Below are 24869 nucleotides of genomic sequence, written 5' to 3'. Positions count from 1 at the left end.
TTAATTATAAACAGGCCACGTATATAAACAAGACCAAGAAACAAGAATCACAGCATGTAAAAATTAGCTAAATTTTGAAAAGTCAAATGTCAAAAACAAAGACAAACATATTAAAAAGAAAACTCTAGTCTAGTCTAGTATACTTACATCATCATGGAGAATCACAATCATTCAAACTCACATTAATCTGTTTCATTTCTCATGTTTCTTCCATGGCTTTGCCAATATTGTTCTTGTTCTTGATTACTTTGTCAACAACAATTTGCCAACAACATAACAAACATGAAGGATGTACCAAACCATACACATGTGGTGAAGTATACGGCATATACTATCCATTTTGGGGACAAAACAGACCAAGTTATTGTGGTAGCAACAATCAATTCAACCTTAAATGTGATTCTCATCTTCAAAACACAACCATTCAAATTGCTTCACAAAATTTCTCTGTCTTACGTATTGATCAATTGGATTACACCATGTCAATGTTTCGAAAAGACCTTGTTTATGATCATTGTTCTTCTGCTTTAACCAACACCTCTTTAAACTTTAGTCATTTTCATTATATGCCTAATGTGAGGAACATCACTATTTTATACAACTGTCCAAATGGCATCAAGCTTCCAAATGGTATGAACGGTAGCACGAACTCGTTTTCGTGCAAGGAAGATGAAAACAAGCGTGCTTTATTTATGGATTCTGCAACTGCAGAGAGTATAAATTGTGAAGGAGTTCGTATTGAAGTTCAGGTAACACAGAAAGTGAAGCTAGGTAGTGGAATTGAAGGGTTGAACAAAGCTTTGAGTGGTGGATTTGATGTGAGATATGTGTTTGATACTCAAGCATGCTTAAAATGCACTTTAAGTAATGGAACTTGTGGGGGAAATGATAAGAATAAATTTTCATGTTATTGTCCTGATGGAACTGAAGGTTTAGATTGTTCACATCTCCACGGTATGTCTTCTTTTCCTTTTTAAGGTTAGTATAATTAAGTGCTTATAGCATAAACGCTTGTCATATAAGTTATTTCTATATCATATAAGCTATAAGTTATCTTCATAAGCTATTATGGAGAGCTTATGAAAATAAGCTGAAAAGAACTTATAGACATGTCATAAAGTTTATGACATGTCTATAAGTTCTTGATTACATGTCTATAAGTTCTTGATTACATGTCAAACAGTTTATGACATAAATTGTTTGCATAAGCTATCTCAAACATTATCTTGATACCATGTTTTTAATAAACTGTTTTCCTAATGTTATGAGTGTGAACTGTGAACATTGTGTATTTTTTTTGACTTTGACCATTTTGCTTTGCTCATAAACCATTATAATTGACTTTTATGAAATTGTTGACTTGAATCTTATATTTACCAGTTAGCTTTAGTCAATGAAAGATTTCTTTAATTTCCAACAAAATATATTTCTTTTGTTAAACTCTTGGACTAGAATATCCTCCTTGATTTGGCATGAACTTTCTGCAACATTTCCTTGAAAATACTCACTCATCTTTGCCTTGTTTGAACTGTCACTGGATGGAATTCGAAAACAAAGGTTGCTGTAGGTAATAAATTTAATCAATCGATGGCAAAAAATACTATTGAAAAGATGTAATTGATATTGTGAAAATTGAAAGTGACATTTATTTTAAAATAATTTTCTTTTTTTTTTTAAAGCGACATTCATTTTAAAACAAATGAAATAATAGAGTTGAGTAATTATTCGACATCAAAACTAGTCGTTTTCATTTATTATGTTTTGCATAATTTGTTATCAATTTGTACAATATCTTGTCTCACAATTTTAACTCTATTAATATTCAATATAATATTAATTATATTTTTCAATTATACTATTTAATTAATATGGACCGGAAACTATAGAGAGTGCCAGAGTTGCCAGAGTTTTCAATTATATATTTTTTCAATTATACCATTTAATTAATTAATATTTTGTCTCACAGTTATTCTTTCTCTTCTATTTATAGTTTTTTTAATCTACTTGAAATGTTCAAATCAATCTCTTAATATCTTATGGAGTAGTTAGTGCCCTAAATCATGTTTTATAGGTTTTGTACTGTCCCAAGACTGCAGTCTTGGTAACAAATAGAAAATAAATTTGAGAGAATGTTTGATTATATTTAGAATTAATCGGGTGAGAAAAATTGATTACAAGGGGTATCACATACACTTTATATTGTAATTCTAAGTAAGCTAACAATCATAACTACTAGGAAATTAGTACTAATCAAGCAACTTGCAACAAATTATAATCAACTCCAACTATATCTAACCAATCTCTGGCAAGTTGGAAGTGCAAGATTAATATTTTTCAACTTAGAATAAACAATATAATTAGAATAAACAATATAATCCAAGATAAAGACAATACACGCGAGGGAATGAAGCAAATACAAAGCGAAAGTTTAGGTGGGTTTTTCTCCCACTGGGAAAAAAACTCAAATGATAGACAATGATCAAGAATAATATGCAAGTCTTTAGAATACTAAAAAATAATATGGAAGTCTCTAAAATATTAAAGAATAACATGGAAGTCTCTAGAACACTAAAGAATGATATGAAAGTCTCTAGAATCCTAAAGAATAATAAAGAAGCTACTAGACACTCAACTAAATAATGTTTCAAAATAAAAATAAAAAAACACTCCACTAAATAAAATAAAATTAAGTACTAGGGAAGTCTTAATGTTTCTAGATCCTTCAAGTCATATGAACTAGAGTATCCATATCTCTAGACTTTGCTTTGTAATCAATGCTTCTAGATCATTATAATTTGTAATGTGGAGCATTACTAGAGTAGTATAAATATGGTTCACCACCAAGTATTTAGCATACCCAAGCATTGAAGCATTCAAATAATAATATCTTTCTTTGAGAATATCAGAGAGTATCTCTATTTTCTCTACCTTTCCTTTTGCCCTTGAACCAGATTTGGCATTAGAGGAGGTTACGATACCTTGGGGTTGAGTTTGAGCTAAGGAATCAACATAAAGTGAGTTTTCAAGTGAGTAAAGAGTTACTTTCTCAAAACTTCACTTTGCGGTCATTTGTTCGCGAAACTAACACCACAAACAAAACAACCACGCACCACCACGATCTTCAGAATAAAAAGATCACCGATCACCAATGTCAAAATGCCACCTAAAAAAATAAACCAAAGAAATTTGCAAGAAATTGAGATAGAAGAAATGAGGCGACATATTCAACTACTACAGAAGACTGTCAACGCTCAACAAGTATTATTGGAAGCCCAACATAGACGATCTGATGATGGCTCCCGTAGTGACTCTTCATCATCTAGAAGCAATCACTCACACCGACGTCAACTTCAGATGAATGTATCAAAGTAGACATTTCAGATTTTAAAGGGAAACTACAACCCAATGAGTTTATTTGTAGATTGGCTACAAACTGTTGAACGTGTGTTTAAGTATAAGGAGGTTCCACAAGAGCAAAAAGTAAAGATTATTGTTGTCAAGCTGAAGAAACATGCTTCAATTTGGTGGGAAAATATTAAAAGGAAACAAGAGCGTGAAGGGAAAAGAAAGATCGAGACATAGAAGAAGATGCGTCGAGAATTAACCCGAAAGTTTTTACCTCCTCATTATTATCAGGACAATATTACTCAACTACAATTATCGAAAAAATCTTCTTGTCAAACTCTTCCCTCTACTAGAAATCATATTGATTCTCACAATCCACCAACCCATAAACCTATTTCCTCATGCAATCCCTAACATAACACAATCATAGAAAAAAATACGAAGACACCCAAATGTTTCTTGTGTCAAGGTTCTAGCCACATAGCCTTAAAATGTCCAAATCGTAAATCAATCACCATCATTAATGGAGATACACATGAAATTTTTGAAGAGGAAAGAGAAGACATCCATGAATCGTTTGAAGAAAAATCAATGGAAGAACCAATATACGATGAAGAATATGTTGGTGTTGACATATGCGAAGTGTTTAAAGAAGAGAGAAAAGGAGATCCAATATATGATGATGAATATGTTTCCGATGACATTCTTGAAGTTTTTCAGGAAAGATGAGCATGATGAACCAGTATATAACGAGGTATATCTTCCTGCTGAATTTGGTGAATCTTTGGAGGTTAAAAGAAGCTTGCAAAAAATATCAGCCAAAGAAGAACTTTGGCTAGGACATGTGTTGAGTATTTGTATTGGCTTCATTATTGCTAAAACATATATTCATGTGTTGATGTTGGATGTGATGTTCCAACATCCTGGCACGATTCAGTGTGCCCTGTTTTTATGCCTAGATGTACGCACGCTTTATCTTATTAAGGAATCCACGCCTTTATTTCTTGCTGGTCAAGCAACGCGCTATTTGTTCAGAATCAGATGTGTTTTTATTCCTAAAAGAGTAACAATATTTTAGGGAATCTATGGATATGTTTGGTGGTTCCTAAAGATGTTCCTACCTTTTAGGACTTTCTATATTTGTTACTAATTCTTGTTACGTAGATCAGCTGAAGGATCTGCATTGTTCTGAAGCTCAACAAGACTATTTAGCCCATATTTCTTCAGTATATATACAAGACTTCAAGACCTAATTATTCATTCAAGCCGTCATTCAAAAGAATAGCTTTTAGGGTTTTGAGTCGTGTTCTTTGTGTATCTTCTCTTGTATCGTTTTGATGCAAATCTAGGACTGTGTTTTTTGTTATTTGTGAGCCTTTCTTGTATCACCTTGATGCAAGCTTAGGACTGTTTATTGAGTTATAACTTGTTTCTACACCAAAGCTTTGAAGCAACGTAGTAGTTTGTGTTTGAAGGTAACTTCACTATATTGAGTTGTAATCTTATATTCACAGGGGCTGTGATTGTTTGTGGGATAGTGAGATGGGATCTCAGATCTAGGAGTTCCTAGATTGAAATCAAGATGGGTAGGTCCTAGGTCTTAAGTTGTAAATGTGGTTTGCTGAGAACTTTAGAATAAAGACTACACTAGTGAATTTCCTTCCTGCCTTGGTAGCCCCCAGAGTAGGTGTGTTTGTCACCGAACTGGGTCAACAAACCTTTTGTGCGTTTTACTTTCTTGTCATTTATTTTTGCGTTTTTTTATGTTTTTTAGCATGATGTTTAAACATTAAACTCAACATTCGTTTTCTGTGTGCCTGGTGTTGGAACATCACATAGAACATCTACTAACTGACGCGCTAGAATTTCAACATGATATCTTCCGCACTCATTGCACCCCATAAGACATGGCTTCTAATGACATCATCGATAATAGAATATGTGAAATGTTGCATCAAACTATATAGCAGAAAAGTTAAAGTCTCAACCGATTGAGCACCAAGATCCATACAAGCTACAATGGATTAACAAGGACAATAAGGTAAAAGTATCTCAACACTGCATTGTTTCATTTTCCATTAGTAAAAATTATAAAGAAAGGTTATGGTGTGATGTTATTCTCATGGATGTTTGCTACATTCTTCTTGAGCGGCCTTGACAATATGATCGTCCTGCCTTATGTGATGGTTATGCCAACACCTACACTTTTGTAAAGATGAGATACAAAGTTATACATGCCTCGTCCAGTTCCCAAGCCACCTTGGGAAGATGTTACTATTGATTTCTCCCTTGGATTACTTTGGACTCGATAACTGAAGGATTTTAAAATGGTAGTCGAAGACATGTTTTTTAAAATAGCTAATTTCATCCTAAGTGAGAAGGTTACAAATGTTTTCTTGAGGATGAAGAAGATCTTGACTCGAGGACGAGTCCCAACCCGAGGAGAATAATAGAGAATGATGAAGATCAATATGGAAGTCACTAGAATATTAAAGAATAATGTGGAAGTCTCTAGAACACTAAAAAATAATATGATAAAGTCTCTAGAATACTAAAAAATAATACGGAAGTTAATAGACACTCTACTAAATAAATAAAATTAAGCATTAGGGAAATCTTAAATGACTATTTCTCTTCCAGATAATGCATGAGCGTGATTATTATAAGTTCTATCTAATTTGGTTTTTGAATTGTAGGTTCAAAACGGAACCGGGGGCTTGTAATAGGTAAGAATAATTAATAGTATCACTTTCTAGGATCAGTGTTTCTCATCCGGCATTATGGGGGCTTATGAAAATTATTTATCTGTGCTTTACATAAATTCAGGTGCTTCAGTTGCTGGATTTGGAGTAACCGTGTTCATAATCATTATGATTAGCTGTCTCTTTAAAAAGAGTAAAGGCAGACAACAAATGAGTATTTTCAAACAACAAAGCCTTATTCCACTGAATATTTTCAGAAAAAGAAGAAAACTGGTTGACCACAATGTGGAGATTTTCATGCAAAGTTATAAGTTATCAATGCCAAGAAGATATAGTTACACAGAAGTAAAAAGGATCTCAAACTCATTTCGAGATAAATTAGGTCAAGGAGGATATGGTGTTGTGTACAAAGCATGTTTAGGTGATGGTCGACAAGTGGCGGTGAAAGTAATAGACGAGTCAAAGGGAAATGGAGAAGAATTCATAAATGAAGTTGCTAGCATTAGTAGAACATCACACATCAACATTGTGTCACTTTTAGGCTTTTGCTATGAGGTGAACAAAAGAGCATTGATATATGAATTCATGTCCAGAGGATCATTGGATAAGTTCATCTATAAAAGCCAATTTCCTAATGCTATTTGTGATTTTGATTGGAACACTTTGTTCCAAATTGCAATTGGCATTGCTAGAGGTCTAGAGTACTTGCATCAAGGATGTAGTTCAAGGATTCTGCATCTTGATATCAAACCCCAAAACATTCTTTTGGATGAAGATTTTTGTCCAAAAATATCTGATTTTGGACTAGCAAAAATATGCCGAAAGAAGGATAGTACTGTGTCAATGCTAGGGGCAAGAGGAACTGTAGGATATATGGCACCAGAAATATTTAGTAGAGCCTTTGGTGGAGTTTCTCACAAGTCTGATGTGTATAGTTATGGCATGCTGATTCTAGAAATCATCGGAGGTAGGAAGAACTACGACTCAGGAGGGTCATGTGCTTCTGAAATGTACTTTCCAGATTGGATTTATAAAGATCTTGAGCAAGGTAATGAACCACTTTTAAATTGTTTGACAATCTCCGAAGAAGAAAATGACATGGTTAGAAAGATTACTATGGTAAGTCTATGGTGCATTCAAACGAATCCATCAGACAGACCACCGATGAATAAAGTAATAGAAATGTTGCAAGGACCACTTTCATCAGTGCCATATCCTCCAAAGCCCGTCTTATTTTCTCCTGAAAGGCCACCACTACAAATGTCACATATATCTTCAACCGACTGGGATGAGACAAATTCAATTACAATATCAAACTAATTGGTCTATCTATAAATCAAATTATTAGTTCAGTTGGTACCAAAATGAAATAATTGTAACTTGTCAAAACTGGGTCTGGCATACACCTTTGTGAATCATTTTTTGAGCTTCAAAACCAATTTTATATAGTTTTATCAATCATTTTAATGATCTTACATCTCATGAAAGCATGCATATCCTCGCTTCTTTTTAGTAAGATTTAGTCCATTCTTTCCTAAGGAGGCCTTCTTTCCCCTATAACTAAGATACTATGCCAATTGAACACCCAAAATGAGACCTTAATTATTTTTTATACTCTAATCCATTGGTGCTCCTATAATAACAGCTTTCTGCATGTCCCATTCGGACATTATTTCTAGCAAGAACAACAAAATGGTTTAACCTCTCTTAAAACATGTAGTCACCCATATATGTAGTACCAACACTACCGTTACCGTTAAAAGTGTGTCTGATGTCTAACACCGACACGGCACATGTGATTGGGTTCAACAATTCATTTTTTCAAATTTGTATCGGTGTTGACATGTGTCAGTTACACGTTGATGTTAGTGTTTGTAACAGTGTCTAACGTAATTACACTAACTTAAAAAAGACTCAAATTATTATTAGTACTAATCTGAATGCCAACGATTATAAGAGAGTTCACAGTTCACACCCCTTGCAGATTCCTTTCCCTTCCCACGATGGTCCCCCCGAATCATTCCGCTATTTATAAAAATCAAAATAGCAGAATTCTCCATGTTCAATGCAACATAGTGTATGGACGTGCTAGCATAGCACATAAGAGAACATCACAAACTTGTATTTCTTAATAAACATCTTTTCCCTCACATCTTTTTTTTTTTAGGGTGGTTTTCCCTCATATGTTTTTTGTCTCTTAAGATCACTCAACAAATGAGTGAAAGAATGCTTAAATATGGTTCAGAAAAAGAGACCTGCCTAGAGGAAGCCCCAGGCCACCTCAAGCCCACAAGACCGTTAAGCAGAGAAAAAAATCGACCTTGCAACGCAGAAGACAGGGCAGAACCTCCAGTCTTCTAATCTTTCTTTGAAGAGATTTTAAGACATATCCAACGATCATCGACTACAACAATAAGTTAATGTATCAAATTCAACATTACAGTTTTCTAGAAACTACACAAAGTATGGAAATTATGATGCATTGAAAGATGAATTTGATTTTTCATAATATAAACATGAAAGTGAAAGTAGAGTTGAATCAACTCCCATTATAATTATTAATTTTAAGCTGACTAAATCAAGATTTTATGTTTATATCACGGACACCAATCCTATAATTCACTCACACTTGTCCTACTTTGTTCTAGCGCAAGAAAGAAATCTATGCTTCGTCATTATTCTTCTATTATTATTCTCTTTTTCTCCTCATTACGACAGCAGTAATAACTTTTTCTTTCAATCCTTAAACAATTTGAAATTACATGACGTCGTTTTTTTGCTGGGACCATTTGTAAATTGTCTTAATTAACTACATTACCGAATTTTTTATACAAGTCACTATCACCGCGTATTTTCTTAAATGCATTTTTTTGTCATTTTGTGTTACATCCTTCATTTCTCGATCGGGTTCTTTGATCTCTCAGAATGGCTTCCATGTTTAATATCCTCCCTACTTTCCATATTCTTCAATTCATAATCCTCTTTACACTAATTCAGATACCTTCGTATTTGAGGTCCGATGAAGGTTGTGAGAATCTATTTAATTGTGGAACTATAAAACAAATTGGTTTTCCTTTCTGGGGAGGGGATCGACCTAAAGAGTGTGGCCACCCGTTGTTGAATCTCAATTGCAGAAACAACACCAGCTACATAACAATCAATGAAGTCAAGTATCTGGTTTTGGAGGCCAGCCCTAATTTACATGTTATGAGAATTACCAGAGAGGACTATTTGCAAGAAGGACTATGTTCATCAAAACATTTCAACACAACATTAAACACCGACCTCTTTGTTTATGGTTTAAACAACAATCTCACACTCTTCTATGGTTGTCCACCTTCAATTAGTTTCCCTTCGCCTAGCGGACGCTTTCTATGTCCTTCAAATGTTTCTTCTGATGAATATGTTTATACTTGGTTTGGTTCTAATATTGGTTCTCAAGCTTTGTCATGCCAAGAAAGCACGGTTGTTCTTGTCACTCAATCATCGATTGATGTTAGTGATTTGACTAAAGTACAAAGTGCAATCAGAGATGGATTTGTGGTGAGATGGATAGCTGGTATTGAAGATTGTGAGAACTGTCAAAAATCAGGTGGATTTTGTGGCTATAACTGGACTTCAAAGCAAACAACCTGCTACTGTGGAGACCAATCTTGTTCTAATGAAGCTCCACAGTCTCAGCAATTTCCATCTCCAGGTATGTCTAAAGATTTTTGCTAATTGCATTTCTTTATTAATGATAATCTAATATGAACATATAATATTTTTTTTTTTTTTACATTATAGTTTACTTAATTCTTATTCATAAACACTAACAGTCCCACATTAGATGACAAGTGAGGCAATCTCTAGCATACAAATTGATTTTATAAGAATTGAGTTAGATTTAACCCAAGTTCTAGTATATTATTATAGTTATTTCAAAATTCGTTAGACTAGCACTATCAAGTAGGTCACGCTATAAAAAAAATCCTTAGAAAAAAAAATAGGTCATGCTCTAGATGTATAGTTTTGCGTGAAGACTTGGGACAACCACATGTTTCGTTTTTTGAGTTGGATTGCAATCCCAATCCTAAGTTGTTTGTTAGTTGGCTAATTCAAAGTATATCTTTATTGCAAATTAATTCAAACTTCAAAGTATAATCTATCTCTTTTGAGTTTGGCTCTTGTGTAGGCTTGAAACTAAAGACATTTTCTTGTTTAGATGACGTTGGAGGACTTTAATAGTTTAATTAGTCTAAAGACCTGAACATAGTACGTGTACACATGTTTAATTTTATTTTATTTTAGAGAAAAGAAATTATATTATGAAATTGCTTATGAAATTGAGAGGAAAGAGATGGAATAGAAAAAAAATTATGAAAAATGTATTAAGGAAGAGGATTGATATACCGCACGACAGTATTAGCACACGAATTTGCACGACAAGACAAATTCATGTGGTTATCTCTTTTAATGGTGCTAGCTTATAATATTTTAAAATAAAACATGAATCTAGTTATTATATAAACATCAGAGAAGACAAGATGTGGTATTTAGCCTTGTGTCCTGGTGCAATACATGTTGGACCCTCTGACTGTCAATAGAGATCGACAATACACTGCATTCAACAATGATATGGAGAAAAGTATTTTTGATTTCTCATAAACAAATATCTACTAGACCAAATTCATCATTTGGTGTAAAATCTAAATTAAAAGAGAACTCAAATCATTACAAATAACCAAGTCGTGCAATTTTGACGACTATTTTTGTCGTGTATTTTAACTTTTTCCATTAAGGAAAGAGTGTGAATAATGTACACAAATTACTATTTTTTTCGGTGGATTATTTATTACTCTTATTAAGTACGTATTCATCGTTATCATAAATAGTTAAAATTAGTTGAGAGTGATGTGAGTAAAGATGTTTACGGTGCAGTTTGGGTCGATTTTGAGGCAAAAAAATCATTCGATTGAAAAATAAAATCACATGTTGTTCGGTTTGGATGACTATTTAAAAAATTATGATTCAATCCAATTAAATGAAGTTTAATTTGGATAAGTTTTTGAATATCGAAAATGAAAAATATTTATATTTCACATAAAATAATATGTTTCATGCAAAATATTACATAAAATATATTAAAAAATTTAAAATTGAATAGTGAAAATGATCAATTATGTTTGAAACATCATTAGGCAAATGGGGTGCAGAAGAAGAACCAACTACAACATCCTAATTATATATTAAAAAAGTGATAAGAAAAACCTTCTCAAACGATCAAAGCAAACCAAAATGTAAATGAGGCAATTTTTTCACTTGGTCTGTTTTCTCGCTTGGCAAGTTTAACGGGCCCAATTACTTAGAGCGCAAGGCGCACAAAATGTCTATAGATACAAGACACTGATTTTTTCTGTTCAAACATCAGGTGGGAGTGAGGTAAACTATGGTTCATCAAAATAGGGAATTCTTAGATAGTTAGAGGCTAAGAATTGAGTGATTTTGTGGTAGAATATTGAGTATAGAAATATTCTAAATACTTTGGAGAGTGAAATCATTGAGTCTTTTGTTAAAGAGAAGAGACTAGAGATTGGGAAAAAAAGGTAGAAATTATAGATTATTTTTTAAGGCTAATTTCTTGTAATCTTGTATCTTTAAGTAAAAAACTCGTTAATATTGTATAGATGCTCTCTCCCGTACACGTAGGTCAATTTGAGCCTATTTGGGTAAATAAATTTTTGGTGTGCATTCTTCTCCTCCTTATTTTAAAGGCTTAAATGCACTTTTGGTACCCCTAACTATTTTCATTTTTCTAAAATTTTGGTACCCTTATTTTAAAATTCAGCTTTTTGATCCCCCTATTTCAATTTTTTATGCCTTTTGATCCCCATCCCAACTACAACAAACTTAAATTTTAGTGACAGTAATTTGTGAAGGTAAAAGTCCTTTAACTGTATAGGTATAGCGATAGATACGAAACTTAACTTTTTGTGACAACAGTTATTCGTAGAAAGGTCTTTTTACCGTAGGTATAGCCCCAAGTACCTAGAGTCGTGGATTTGTATGTTCTAATTATGCCCTACACCTACGGATATAATTCATAGGTAAAACCAAAAAAATCTTGTCTGACGAATCAAACCTCTCACTGCAGATTAATTTTGTGGGTATAGGTACTGAAAGCTATACCTACAGCAAAAAGGACTTTTACCGACGGAAATTTACTGTCACTAAAAGTCAAATTATATGTATTGGGGGATCAAAAGTTAGAAAAAATTGAAATAGAGGACCAAAATGCTAAGTTTTAAAACAGGGGTTCTAAAACTTCAACAAAAAAAAAATGAAAATAGAAGTACCAAAAGTACATTTAAACCTATTTTTAATGTATGTGATTTGTTTAGTCAATTTAGTTATTGGTTGCAACTAATTTGGCTTCACACATCATAGTATTAGTGTTAGTTAAATCAAATTCTCAACAATTATTTTAGGAAATTTTCTGCCAAAATGGTCCAATGATCTATAGTAACCTAGAGTTGTCAAATAAGATCCAAATTAAATTACCCCATTTCTTGACCAAAAAAAAGAATGCCCCCTTTATTATGCCCCCATTAAACCTCATATTTCTCGGGGGCCTCTTGAGTGAATTTGTTTGGCCCCATCTCCGTTTCATCAAGAACCTTATTGAGGGGCAACTCTTAATCCAATTTACAACATTTAATGAAAAAAAAAAATAGGAAATAAATAACTGTTTGCAAATTCATTCTGAAAAATAAATTTTTCATAGAATTTTTTTTATTTTCCTAAAAAAAAAAGGTAGAACAATATTTTTCGAAAAAATATGATTTATTTTGTGCCAAAAAAATCCTGATTTTTCTTCAAAAACAATAAACTGGATGAAGAAAAAACAATGTTAGGGTTTGAGGGATAATTTTAAACTTGTGTGACTTCAAATGCCTATGTTATTTTGGTGGTTGCTCATAGAGACCCCTCAAATTGCTCAATCAATTGGGCGACTTTTTTTGTGTGTAAATTCTATTGGATCGTAACTCTCGATCAGTTTTTTTTTTTTCCAGGAATGTGAGCAATTTTAAGGGTCTATTGAGCAACCATCATTTATCATAAGAGTTTTTTAAACCCTTTTAACACGTGGACTGTGACCCAAATTACTTTTTTTTTTTTTTAGGGAACTATGACCCAAATTTTTAGACCCCTAAAATTATCAACATGCACATATTTTTGGACACCATTTCTTGTCATTGCTGCAGGCAAATACAAACCAACGAGAAAAGAAATGACCTTGATTTCTCTCCAAGAGACAATGCATGCTTATAATATGTTCTATCTAATTTGAATTTTTTATTGTAGGTTCAAAATGGAAGTGGAGACTTATTGTGATTGGTAAGAATAACAAACAAATATAACTTCCTAAGATCGATCAGGGTTTCTCATCCCACGCTGAGGTGGCATTTACTTTATGAAAAAACTGATGAAAATTATTTATTTGTTCTTTGCATAAATTCAGGTGCTTCCCTTGTTGGATTTGGGGTAACAATGCTCTTAATTATTTTGATAAGTTGTCACCTTAAAAGGGGTATAGGTAGACAACATAAGATCATTTTCTGGAAAAGAAGAAAACTCGTGGACCAACATGTGGAGATTTTCATGCAAAGTTATAATTTATCGATGCCAAGAAGGTATAGTTATACAGAAGTAAAAAGGATCACCAACTCATTTCTAGATAAATTAGGCCAAGGAGGATATGGTGTTGTATACAAAGCAAGTTTACCTGATGGTCGTCAACTGGCAGTGAAAGTAATAAACGAGTCAAAAGGAAACGGGGAAGAGTTCATAAATGAAGTTGCTAGCATTAGTAGAACATCACACATGAACATTGTGTCACTTTTAGGTTATTGTTATGAGGTGAATAAAAGAGCGCTAATATATGAATACATGCCCAAAGGATCCCTGGATAAGTTCATCTATAAGAGTGGATTTCCTGACGCTGTTTGTGATTTTGATTGGAACACTTTGTTCCAAATTTCAATTGGCATTGCTAGAGGACTAGAGTACTTGCATCAAGGATGTAGTTCAAGGATTTTGCATCTTGATATCAAACCTCAAAACATTCTTTTGGATGAAGACTTTTGTCCAAAAATATCTGATTTTGGACTTGCTAAAATATGTCAAAGAAAGGACAGTACTGTGTCAATATTGGGGACACGAGGAACTATAGGATATATGGCGCCAGAAGTATTTAGTAGAGCATTTGGTGCAGTTTCTTACAAATCTGATGTATATAGTTATGGCATGTTGATTCTTGAAATGATTGGAGGAAGAAAGAACTATGACACTGGAGGGTCATGTACTTCTGAAATGTACTTTCCAGACTGGATTTATAAGGATCTTGAGCAAGGTAACCATACTGTTTTAAATGGTTTGACAATCTCAGAGGAAGAAAATGATATGGTTAGAAAGATTACTTTGGTGAGTCTATGGTGCATTCAAACGAATCCATCAGACAGACCACCGATGGATAAAGTAATAGAAATGTTGCAAGGACCAGTTTCGTCAATGTCATATCCTCCAATTCCCGTCTTATTTTCTTCTGAAAGGCCACCACTACAAGTGCCGCATATATCTTCATCCGATTGGTATGACACAAATTCATTTACTGTATCAAATTAACTGTTCTATCTTGAAATTAAATTGTTAGTTCAATTTTATATAGTAATTGAGCTTCAAAACTAATCTTATGTAGTAATTTTTTCAATGATGTTAAAGATCTTACATCTCACGAAAAGATGCATATCCTCACTGCTTTTTAGTAAGATTTGCAATGTCCATATTATGCAGTATCTTGTTTGAAAATTTGTTGAGGGCTAGCTTCCTTCTCAATGAAGAAGCCGTGAATAATAAGTTGATTTATTTTTGTGTGCAGTGATGGCATTGAGATTAATTTAAAGTTTGAAAATCCACGCCATTATGCACCTCTATGTGACTTCCATGATGCAACCAATAAGGAATTTAGTCCATTGTTCACACCCCATCTAGATTCCTTCCCCTACTCAATATAGTCCCCTAAATCATTCAACTATTTGTAGAAATCAAAACACTAGAAATTTCTAGCACTTAATGCATGATTGTTTACCTGTTAACCTAGCACATAAGAAAGCATCACAAACTAGTATTTCTGCATCAACCTTTTTTTCCTCATATGTTTGTTTCGTTATTAAATTCTGAGGAGTACTTAGAATATGAAAATAGGCTGCACAATGATAATCAAATAAAAATTAATTTCGTCCATGCAATAAATATATTGAGTGTGTTGCAACAAAATATTCAACTTGAAATGAACTATAAGAGTGTGTTACAAGATAGGAAGAGGAAATTTGAATATAACACAATGGATACCAAAATTATATGCTCTTTGAATATAACACAGGTTAACCATATCACAGACTTTATAAAAAGTTGTAATTTTGTGACTCAAAATCGCACAAGACTCTTTCTAGTGGACCCAAATTGATAGCTCGAAGTAGTGAGAATGGAGTACAATAATGAGAAACACAGTATTCTTTGCATTAACAAACATAGTATTCTTTGAATTTTTTGAAAACACCTTGCATCATTTTGAATGATATCAATCTTTTTGCATGTGCTGCTGTCTTTTATTTTATTTTTCTGACAAATAAATCTTTTTTAATGATTTTTTTTTAAGAAATTATCATGGAGTAAACCATCAATTTGGTCTTTGTCTTTGTAAGTCACTCTCAAATTAGTCTCTGACTCTATTAATATTTCAAATTAGTCTCTCGATAAATAGAGAAGAGCTTCAGCAAACAAAACACAACATAACAACCCAATCCTCACTCACAGAGAGTTGAAAGAAAAATAGAGAGTTCCAAGAGTGTGAGAGAAAAAATAGAGAGCTTCAGTTAGTGTTTTGGGAGAAAAATATAGTGAGCTCAATTTGTGAGAGTTGTATCTACAAATTGAGATACATAGCTAGGTCCACCTGAGGGTGAAGATTTGTATTCCCGTTACTATGGGTGGGTGAAAGAGGAGTGAAATGAATGTGAGGGTCATCTCTGGGAGAGTTAGGAAGGAGTTCTCACAAGAATGACCAAGGTGCGGAAAACAGTTCTCAAAAAATGAAGTTATTATCTCAGGCTTGGCTTACTTGCCATCATTACCGCCTTCATCGTCTTCGAGCAATTTTTTAGAGTCAAAATCAGCAAGCTTACTGAAGACGGGTTCAATGAAATCAGATAAGTTCCGCAGTGGCAGAAATGAAAATGTGATTTATGTGTGTAATTAAAAAAAATAATTTTGATTTATAAGTAACAATATAATTTATGTATTGAATAAATCCTAGTCTTGTTTTTATTTTTGTAACTGAATCTGTTATCAAGTTTAGTTAGTTTCATTCTTTTTAGATGTGTTATTGGGGTTTCTCTTGTGTAAATTAATCTTGGTCATTTTTCTCAATTCATAATATGTATTCACATTTTATCATTAAATGGAAACCCTTTGAGGTATATTCAGATAAATCACTCTTTCTTCTCTCAATTCAAGATGATGCATCTGATTAATTTTGAATAAATTGAGCAGTCTCCAAAAAATTTGAGATTTAAGACTTGCTTTTGTGATTTTATGCATATTTGGATTCACAACGTGTTTGGTAGAATCACGATGTGAAATCACAGTGCCTACATGATTTTGTCCAAGTCATTGTGATTTCAAACATGCACTTTCCACTTGTAATTTCAGTCTTTCCATGGTTGAATAAATGTCTATTACTTTTACAGTTGAAGAAGTTGATGAAAGAATGAAGTTTATGGAGCCTTAAAAAATGGGAACTTGATTCCTTTGTATCAGTGTATATTCTCTGATCAACTTATTCCTTTTATTGTTTTCTTCTTAAATCCATATCAAGTTTTCGTTTCAGAGTACTAATTAAACCCTTGTTATCAATCCATATCAAGACTTTGGTCCTTAATTATGGTTGTTAATCCATATCAACTTGTTAAAACTTATTCCAAATAAAACACAAAAAACTATACTCCAAAATTCTTATGTTTTAGTTTTCTTAAAAATGTATTTTTTTTTTTACTTACAATTTGGGACAGTATAATACTGCTGGCAAACTTGTGTATGAATACTGTCAGTATTCATACACAAGCTACTTATATTCAACTAATTTTTAATTAAAATCAAATTTATAAAATCAATTCAACTCAATAGCAATTTTACTACTGATGTAAGATTTTTACATCTCATAAAACTATTTACACGTGAGTGTATATATATATATATATATATATATATATATATATATATATATATATATATATATATATATATATATATATATATAGGATCGTATCCACAGGGAGTTGCGTATATCTTAAGCATTTTCACAATATTTATCACATTAAGGGTTTAGGTATAAATTGTTTGTTTGTGTAAAACTATTTTTAACTATTCGACATAAAAGCAAAACGAGAAGAGATAGGGCTATTTCGCTTGGGGTCAGAGATATCAACCAAGCGTAACAGCTCCAATCTCTCGATCGATTAACGGATTCTAGCTTTTTAAACGATATTATCACAATCACTCGACAATATCATTCGTGTCCAAATGATATCATTATTTCTAAGGGAACATTTAAACATCGATTTCCCAAACATTTAAACGATCACAAAGTCGATTGGATAGTTTAATCGACGATTTCCCAACCGATTAAATTACCCAAAAACATTAAGTTCTAGATTAAAAGTGATTGTCAAATATTAACATCTATGTCTAGAGTCATAACTTAAGATAGATTGTTATTCTATTTCTAGATTCAAAAGTATGTGTCCATATCATTTTAAATCTCAATAAAACATTAAATGCAAGAATAATAACAATATTGAATAAATAGCTAGAACCATATATTAAATGATCAAAAGATTACATAATAGCTTGTTTGAATACCTCAAAACCTCAAGAGTAGATGTGGCTACATATGTCTATGATAGCCTTGCAAAGGATGAAGAAGAGATGAAGATTCAATGACAAGATCCATGATGTCTCAACAAATCTTGGCTTGAATCTACTCCTAACTACCTTGCTTTGTGTTTCTCTCTCTAGAAAATGCCCTAACCCCTCTCTAGAATGCAGAAAAATGAATAAAACAGTAAGTGAATGAGAAGAGAGAGAGGAAAAATCTATTTATATGGGCTGAATTCGTGAAATCTCGCTTAAGCGAGATGGATCTCGCTCAAGCGAACTTCCTGAAAATCCCACTCTAGCCATTGAAGTCTTGCCACGTGGACCTTATCCCCTGAAGATGTTGAATCTCGCGTAAGCGAGCTGGAAGCGAGCTAAGAGCGAGTCCTGAAGTTGCTCTCTGGACTAATCTCGCGTGAGCGAGCTGGCTTCAGACTTTGAACCTTTGCTTGCGCGAACTGGAAACGAGATGGAAAGCGAAATTCCATTTGCTCTCGACATTGATCTCGCGTAAGCGAGATCCCAATTTCCACAAGCGAGCTGGCTGCGAGATGCTATGTTGCTCACTGGAACTTTCTCGCTTAAGCGAAGTGATCTCGCTTAAGCGAGTTCTGCTTAGCTTGGAAAGTTGATTCTTGGTCCTTGCTTGTCATTTCCTGCACAAGTTTGAGTAGAGTGAGACATGTAAAGCATAAATGGTGAAATTACAACAATTGATCACTTTTCCTTAGATAACTTGCGTAACAAGTCACTAAAATGCCTATTTTAACATATAAAAGATATTACTTTTAAACACTTATCAACTACCACAAACCAAACACACATTTTTTTTTTTTTTTACATGAAGGTAAATCACATGTGGTTTCTTTTCTTCATGTAAATCACATATTCACATGACGAGCTGGAAACAATAGACTATAGATTAGAGACAATAGTGACATAACATTGTGATGTGCGGCCGCTTGCAACGTACTAGCATGTGGATACTTGTACAATATGTCCCTACTTGCATAAGTTTTTGTACAATAATATTTTTGTTACTTCACTTTTTGTTTTTGATTGCGAGAAATGCTTGCATAAGTAAATGTACAACACAATAATGACATGACAAAGCTCACAGTACAATAATTTTGCTATTTCACTAGAATGACATAACAAAGCTCATTGTACAATAATTTTGCTATTTCAATTTTTGCCCATGTTTGTATAAGTCCCTAAGTGCACCGTACAAGAACGTGTGGTTATTTTTTATAATGTATATTTTTTGACAAGTATAATGTCTTGTTTTTTATTAGGGTTTTTCTATCATGTGCAAATTTGCACATGTTAAGAAGCTTAAAATAGAAATTTTGAATTGGAACTTGTACATTTAATGTTAAATATAAAACTTTTGAATATATAATTGTTATTTTCCAAGAAAAAATTACTACTATTAGTTGTTTTAACATGTGCAATGTTGCACATGTTAGACAAACCCTTTTTATTATACCAAACAAATATAATGTTTTTTACATTTTATTATATGAGAAATGCTAGCAACACTCATTTTTTAACACTCTTTTTAGCACTCACTTTTTTATGGGATGAAATCAATGTACGTCCCACCACTTTGTGTGGGTTCTATTTCCAATTTGTAGACCCACAATGATTTAAACCAATAAAAGAGTGAGTATCAAAGAGAGTGTTCAAAAGAGAGTGTTGTTAACACTACTCTTTTTATATAAGCTAAAAATTCATTTATTAAAAAAAAAAAGTTTAGGAGACATAAACTTAACTCACTCTTTGACCAAAAATAATAATATTGTAATGTTAACCTGCTTCACATCCTAATCACTTTGTTTTTGGTAAATATAGTAAAATAAAAACTCACGTTGCTACTTGCTAGGACACAGTGATTTGTCACAATTAAACTCAATTTATATGCTGGTTTAACTCTATTCTTTCATCAAACTTCGAACTCTTTTTTTTAGTTATTCTTTCATTAAACTCAAACTAAACTAGGTTTTTTTAGACCTCAAACTCTTATTATATATAAATATATACACACACAAAGATATTTAGTAATTTACTTAATTTATTATCTGGTATGGTAGGGGAGGACCTGTTAGGTCCTAGTGTGGGTGTGACAAGTGCCACACCAAACAAATCCTATTTTTTTTAATATTTTTTTTGTTTGGTCCTAAACACTCATAGCCAAAACTTTAAACTAGTGCAGTGCATTTGATGCACAACGTGAATGGCCCACAACGTACAGTGCAATTGATGCAACACAAAGATAATTGTTCTACCTTTGCCTCATATTGTTCACTTATTTATATTATGGTTTGGCTTTGTAAGCTTGCAATGTAGCCGATGCGGGACTTAGTATTTATCTATGTTTTACAAAGCACATGCATATAACATGAAGTATTTTTTTTTACATATAGAGAATGAAATTACTTCTATAAAAAAATAGAGAATGAAATTAATTATTTAATTTAATATTAATAATAAGTAATATAAGTTTTTGTGATTATCAAGCTATATTTTTTGTGCTGCTTGTTGGAAAGTGGTTTTACAAAAGACATAAAAACTGAGTTTTTATTGTTAGCAACATATGTTTGTCAAGCTATTATTAGGTTTTGACTACTAAAATTGATTTTATATTGTTTGAAATTGAAATTGAATCAGGATGAAGAATATGTACAGAGTCAACTAAGTAAGAAGATGAGTGATCAATGGTTAAATGATCGTCGTGTAACGTATATAGAAAAAGATGTTCTTAGAACAATTAATAATGATGTAATTTTAGCTCATTTTCAACAAATGGAAAATATAGTTTTTTTTTAATTTTGGTTGCTACAACTATTTTTAATATAATTTCTTATTAAATTTAGTTTTATTTAATTATTTGAAAAAAAAAATTGTGCCCCACGAACATTGTAAGTCCAGGTCCGCCCCTGGGTATGGGTACATGCGGGCACGAGTATCATCAAATTTGTGTCCATATCCATAAAATAATCGGTTGTTAAATATCCATTTAGTATACTAGTGATCATTGTAATATGGGAAATGTTAACTAGTTCTCCCGAGGCACTAGTTAAGAACCTTAAATGTAAAAGTTTTATTAAAATTTGTGTAATTAGTGCATTGAAAATTGAAAAGTTTCATATTTTTAAAAAATAATTACTAAATTTAGAATGCTTAAAGAGTGTCCCGTGGACACTCGTTAACAAGACCCTTGTAATATATCTTAACATTTCTTTTCTTGTAAGGGTTTTTGTAAAAGTTTTCGTGTAAGTGTTTTTTTATAAAGTTTATATTCCAATTAGTTTGCCAAAAAATTATTTATAACTTAGCTCATTAAGTAATGTCACAATTATGACAAGGTTCTTTAGTCTTTGTTAAAAAAAATCAAAATATGTCATATATATATATATATATATATATATATATATATATATATATATATATATATATATATATATATATATATATATATATATATATATATATATAGAGAGAGAGAGAGAGAGAGAGAGAGAGAGAGAGAGATAGATAAATAGATAGAGAAAGACAAAGGCAAAAGCACACAAAATTTTGTAGAAACCGCCTAAAATTCATAGATTCTTATTTAATTATTAATTTTATGATAATGCATAGTCACACTAGTTACAAATCAGAGGGAAAGCATAGTAAAAATGCTTCATTGCACTTTTGGTTTATTTTATCACTTTAACAAAAGTGGTGTACCATTTTTAAAATTGAACTTCTTTTATTATTCAAATATCTCCAAAAATACTATTAAGTCAAATAAAAATATATATAGAACTATGCATAAATTCAAGAGCTCTGCATGCATCCTCATAATAGTTCAGTGCAGTTGCTGAGGATCCGAATCCAAATTCTTACTACTGATCAATGTGGTTGGTGGTGCCATTCATGAAACATTTTATAAGTGCAGAAGTGAATGACATATTGGTGGTGCTATAACCTCCATCCAAAACAAAGTTGACTCCATTCACAAACTTTGAAGCATCACTGCTCAAATAAAGTGCTGCCTCAGCTATATCCTCAACTTCAAGAATAGCCTCTTTCAACACACCAACTGAGGACAAAACTTTCTCCATTTCACTCTTGTTCATATTCAGTGCATTGGTTAGAATTGGAGTAGGAATAGCTCCTGGTGAGATACAATTCACTTTAATCCCATATTGTCCTAATTCTACACACAAATTCTTCATAAGTCCCACTGATGCATGCTTTGAAGAAGAATAAGCATGTGTTGATTCACCAGCAGTTTCTGTAGCAACACTTGCAGTAAAAAGAATAACACCTTTTTTGTTTGGGATCATTACCCTAGCAGCATGCTTAGCACCCAAGAAAGCTCCATAAACATTAACATCAAATACCCTTTTGAAAGCTTCGCTATCATAATTTAATATTTCTCTATTTTTGTCATCTGAGATACCAGCATTGTTAAACATGATGTCAAGCTTACCATAATTCGAAACTACGGTATCAACCACATTTTTTATGTCTGATTCAATAGTTACATTACAGTGAACATAGAGAATGTTCTCTCTGCCAAGTTCATTGCAAAGGGATTGACCTACTTCATCTTGAATATCTGCAATCACAACTTTAGCACCATGTTGAACAAATAGTTTAGCAGTAGCTGCACCAATTCCACTAGCACCTCCTGTGATTATTGCTACTTTACCTTCAAGCCTGCACAAAGAGAGATTACTTGAGATTTTATTCGTAAAAATATTCTATAATACTAGTACTCTATTCCACAATATAGTTACCTTTTGCCAATAATTGAAGCCATGGAAGATGATTTTCCCACCAACTCCACTAGAGTTTGAATGCTTTTTATAGTAGCAGATTTTTGTTTTTTTAAATGCATATATATTCATTAATAGTTGCGGATACTATTAATTAGAACAGCTAATAATAAGATGAAATCTACGTACCGACCAAAACTGTTCCAACTACTAATTGATCTGTCTTAATCAGCTAAGCTTAGATTTCAAAAGGTTGCGTGCTTAGATTCAGTTGTGGAATTAGGTGAACTACTAACCATAAACAAATTCTTTATAGTTTACTTTCCCGTGCATGTCGTGCAGTGTTGCATATTTATTGAACATTCACTGATGTAACATCTGTAATATTTGGTTTGAAAATATTACCAAAACCCTTCTCAAACGTTGTGTGAATTGTGATAGATAGGATGGCACGGTCCACAAGATTTTATTTGATTTTTGACAAAATGGGTAATATATGGACGGCATTATATACGACATATAATCATGAACTTATGAATTAGCATAAGACGCCCTAACTAATACTCTCTCCGTCTTAAAATGAGTGTCGCTTTAGCCAATTGCACACATATTAAGGAATGTAATAATGTAGTCAAATGTCATTGCAATTTTACCAAATTATCCTATTCAACTATTAGTTTGTTTTTCATTAAAGAAAAAATAATACTTTGGAAGTAGTGTAACATAGTATTAATTGAAGGGTACAATTAAAAATTATTATTATTGCATTGGAAACTGAAAGTGACATTCATTTTGAAACAAATTTTTTTGGCTAAAATGACACTCATTTTGAAACGAAGGGAGTATATGAACAATATTATTTGTTTCTCTAATGAAACTTAGCTTGCAAGTGTTCAAAATCGCGTCGAATATGGATTTGGTGTTGAAGTTGCTAGCGATGCCGACTTGTTTCAAATCAATTTCGATAGACATCGAAGGAAACCACAAAGTATCGAGCCACTTTATCACTTCTTTTAGACCTCTTGTTTCAACTTATTTAGGCTATGGGAGACCTTTGTACCAAGTTGTCTTCGCTCCATTGAACTCCCCTCGACCCCTTCTTAGACACATATACCGACCGCATAACATCTTTGATCCTTAAATATTGCCGCATCTAGTTAGATCATTCTTTCTCGTATATTTTCAACTGCTTTGTTTCTTCACCCAATAAAAGAGAAAAAAAAAATGTTCTAACAACTAATTAATAACATTTTCCATTTAAAAAATAAAAACATTTAGATATGTGTATTGCTTCATATTTATTTTCTCTCATTTTATCCACTCTACTACTACCAAACAGTTATAGAATTATCTCCTTAATCATTTATTTTCTATTCCCTTTCATTCATGCAATTTCATTTCACTAACACTAACATTCCCACATTGGGTGACTAATGAGATATATGAACACATGTTTATAAGTGAGGCATTCCCTAAATCACAAATTGATTTTATAATAATTGAGTTAGACTCAATCCAAATTCTAATATGTTATTATATTTTTTTCAAAATTCGTTAGACTAGCACTATGAAGTAGGTCATGCTCTATATGTACAGAGTTGCGTGAAGACTTGTTCAGTTATAAAACCGCTTATTTAGTTTATTGAGTTGGATTGTAATTCCAATCCATAGTTGTTTATTAGGGCTAATTCAAAGTATACCCTTTTTTGTAAATTAATTCAAACTTCAAAGATACCTTAATGTTATCTATCTCTTGTAAACTAAAGACATTTTCTTGTTTAGATGACGTTGGAGGACTTTAACAGTTTAATTAGTCTAAAGACCTGAACATAGTACGTGTACACATGTTTATTTTTTTTTTCTTTTTAGAGAAAATGAAATTGCTTATGAAATTGAGAGGAAAGAGATGGAATAGAAAAAAAATTATGAAAAGTGTATTAAGGAAAGAGTGTGAATAATGTACTTACTGTTTTTGGTGGATTACTTATTACTCTTATTAAGTATGTGTATTCATCGTTATCATAAATAATTAAATTTATTTGAGATGATGTGAGTAAGATTGTTTACGGTGCGGTTTGGG

The 24869-nt window shown here is 32.4% G+C and overlaps 3 protein-coding genes and 1 pseudogene across 4 annotated transcripts; 3 read left to right on the top strand and 1 right to left on the bottom strand.

The window, feature by feature from the left end:
• The first annotated feature begins 212 nt into the window (after positions 1–212).
• LOC146909067 (LEAF RUST 10 DISEASE-RESISTANCE LOCUS RECEPTOR-LIKE PROTEIN KINASE-like 1.4) lies at positions 213–977 on the top strand. Its single transcript, XM_085729321.1, has one exon. It carries the CDS (start codon positions 213–215, stop codon positions 975–977), a length of 765 nt encoding a protein of 254 aa, XP_085585447.1.
• Positions 978–3134: 2157 nt separating this feature from the next.
• On the top strand, positions 3135–7495 carry LOC146909066 (PR5-like receptor kinase pseudogene; annotated as a pseudogene). Its single transcript, XR_015020571.1, has 2 exons — positions 3135–6071; positions 6172–7495. The product of XR_015020571.1 is annotated as a PR5-like receptor kinase pseudogene (transcript).
• Positions 7496–7535: 40 nt separating this feature from the next.
• Positions 7536–16576, top strand: LOC146909065 (LEAF RUST 10 DISEASE-RESISTANCE LOCUS RECEPTOR-LIKE PROTEIN KINASE-like 2.4). The gene is made up of 3 exons (XM_085730493.1): positions 7536–9744; positions 13392–13424; positions 13549–16576. Exons 1-3 carry the CDS (start codon positions 8973–8975, stop codon positions 14709–14711), a joined length of 1968 nt encoding a protein of 655 aa, XP_085586619.1. The 5' UTR covers positions 7536–8972; the 3' UTR covers positions 14712–16576.
• A 5021-nt stretch (positions 16577–21597) lies between these two features.
• Positions 21598–23236, bottom strand: LOC146909064 (short chain aldehyde dehydrogenase 1-like). The gene is made up of 2 exons (XM_085730497.1): positions 22811–23236; positions 21598–22730 (listed from the first exon to the last, which is right to left on the bottom strand). The coding sequence occupies exons 1-2, from the start codon at positions 22909–22911 to the stop codon at positions 21911–21913; spliced, it is 921 nt and encodes a 306-aa protein (XP_085586623.1). The 5' UTR covers positions 22912–23236; the 3' UTR covers positions 21598–21910.
• Between the last annotated feature and the right edge of the window lie 1633 nt (positions 23237–24869).

Source organism: Medicago sativa, chromosome 7, assembly GCF_051527215.1.
Source record: "Medicago sativa cultivar Bolivia chromosome 7, Bolivia_mono, whole genome shotgun sequence".
Classification (NCBI taxonomy): domain Eukaryota; kingdom Viridiplantae; phylum Streptophyta; class Magnoliopsida; order Fabales; family Fabaceae; genus Medicago; species Medicago sativa.
Note: the sequence above shows the minus strand (reverse complement) of the source record. Positions and strands in the feature narration are given on the sequence as shown.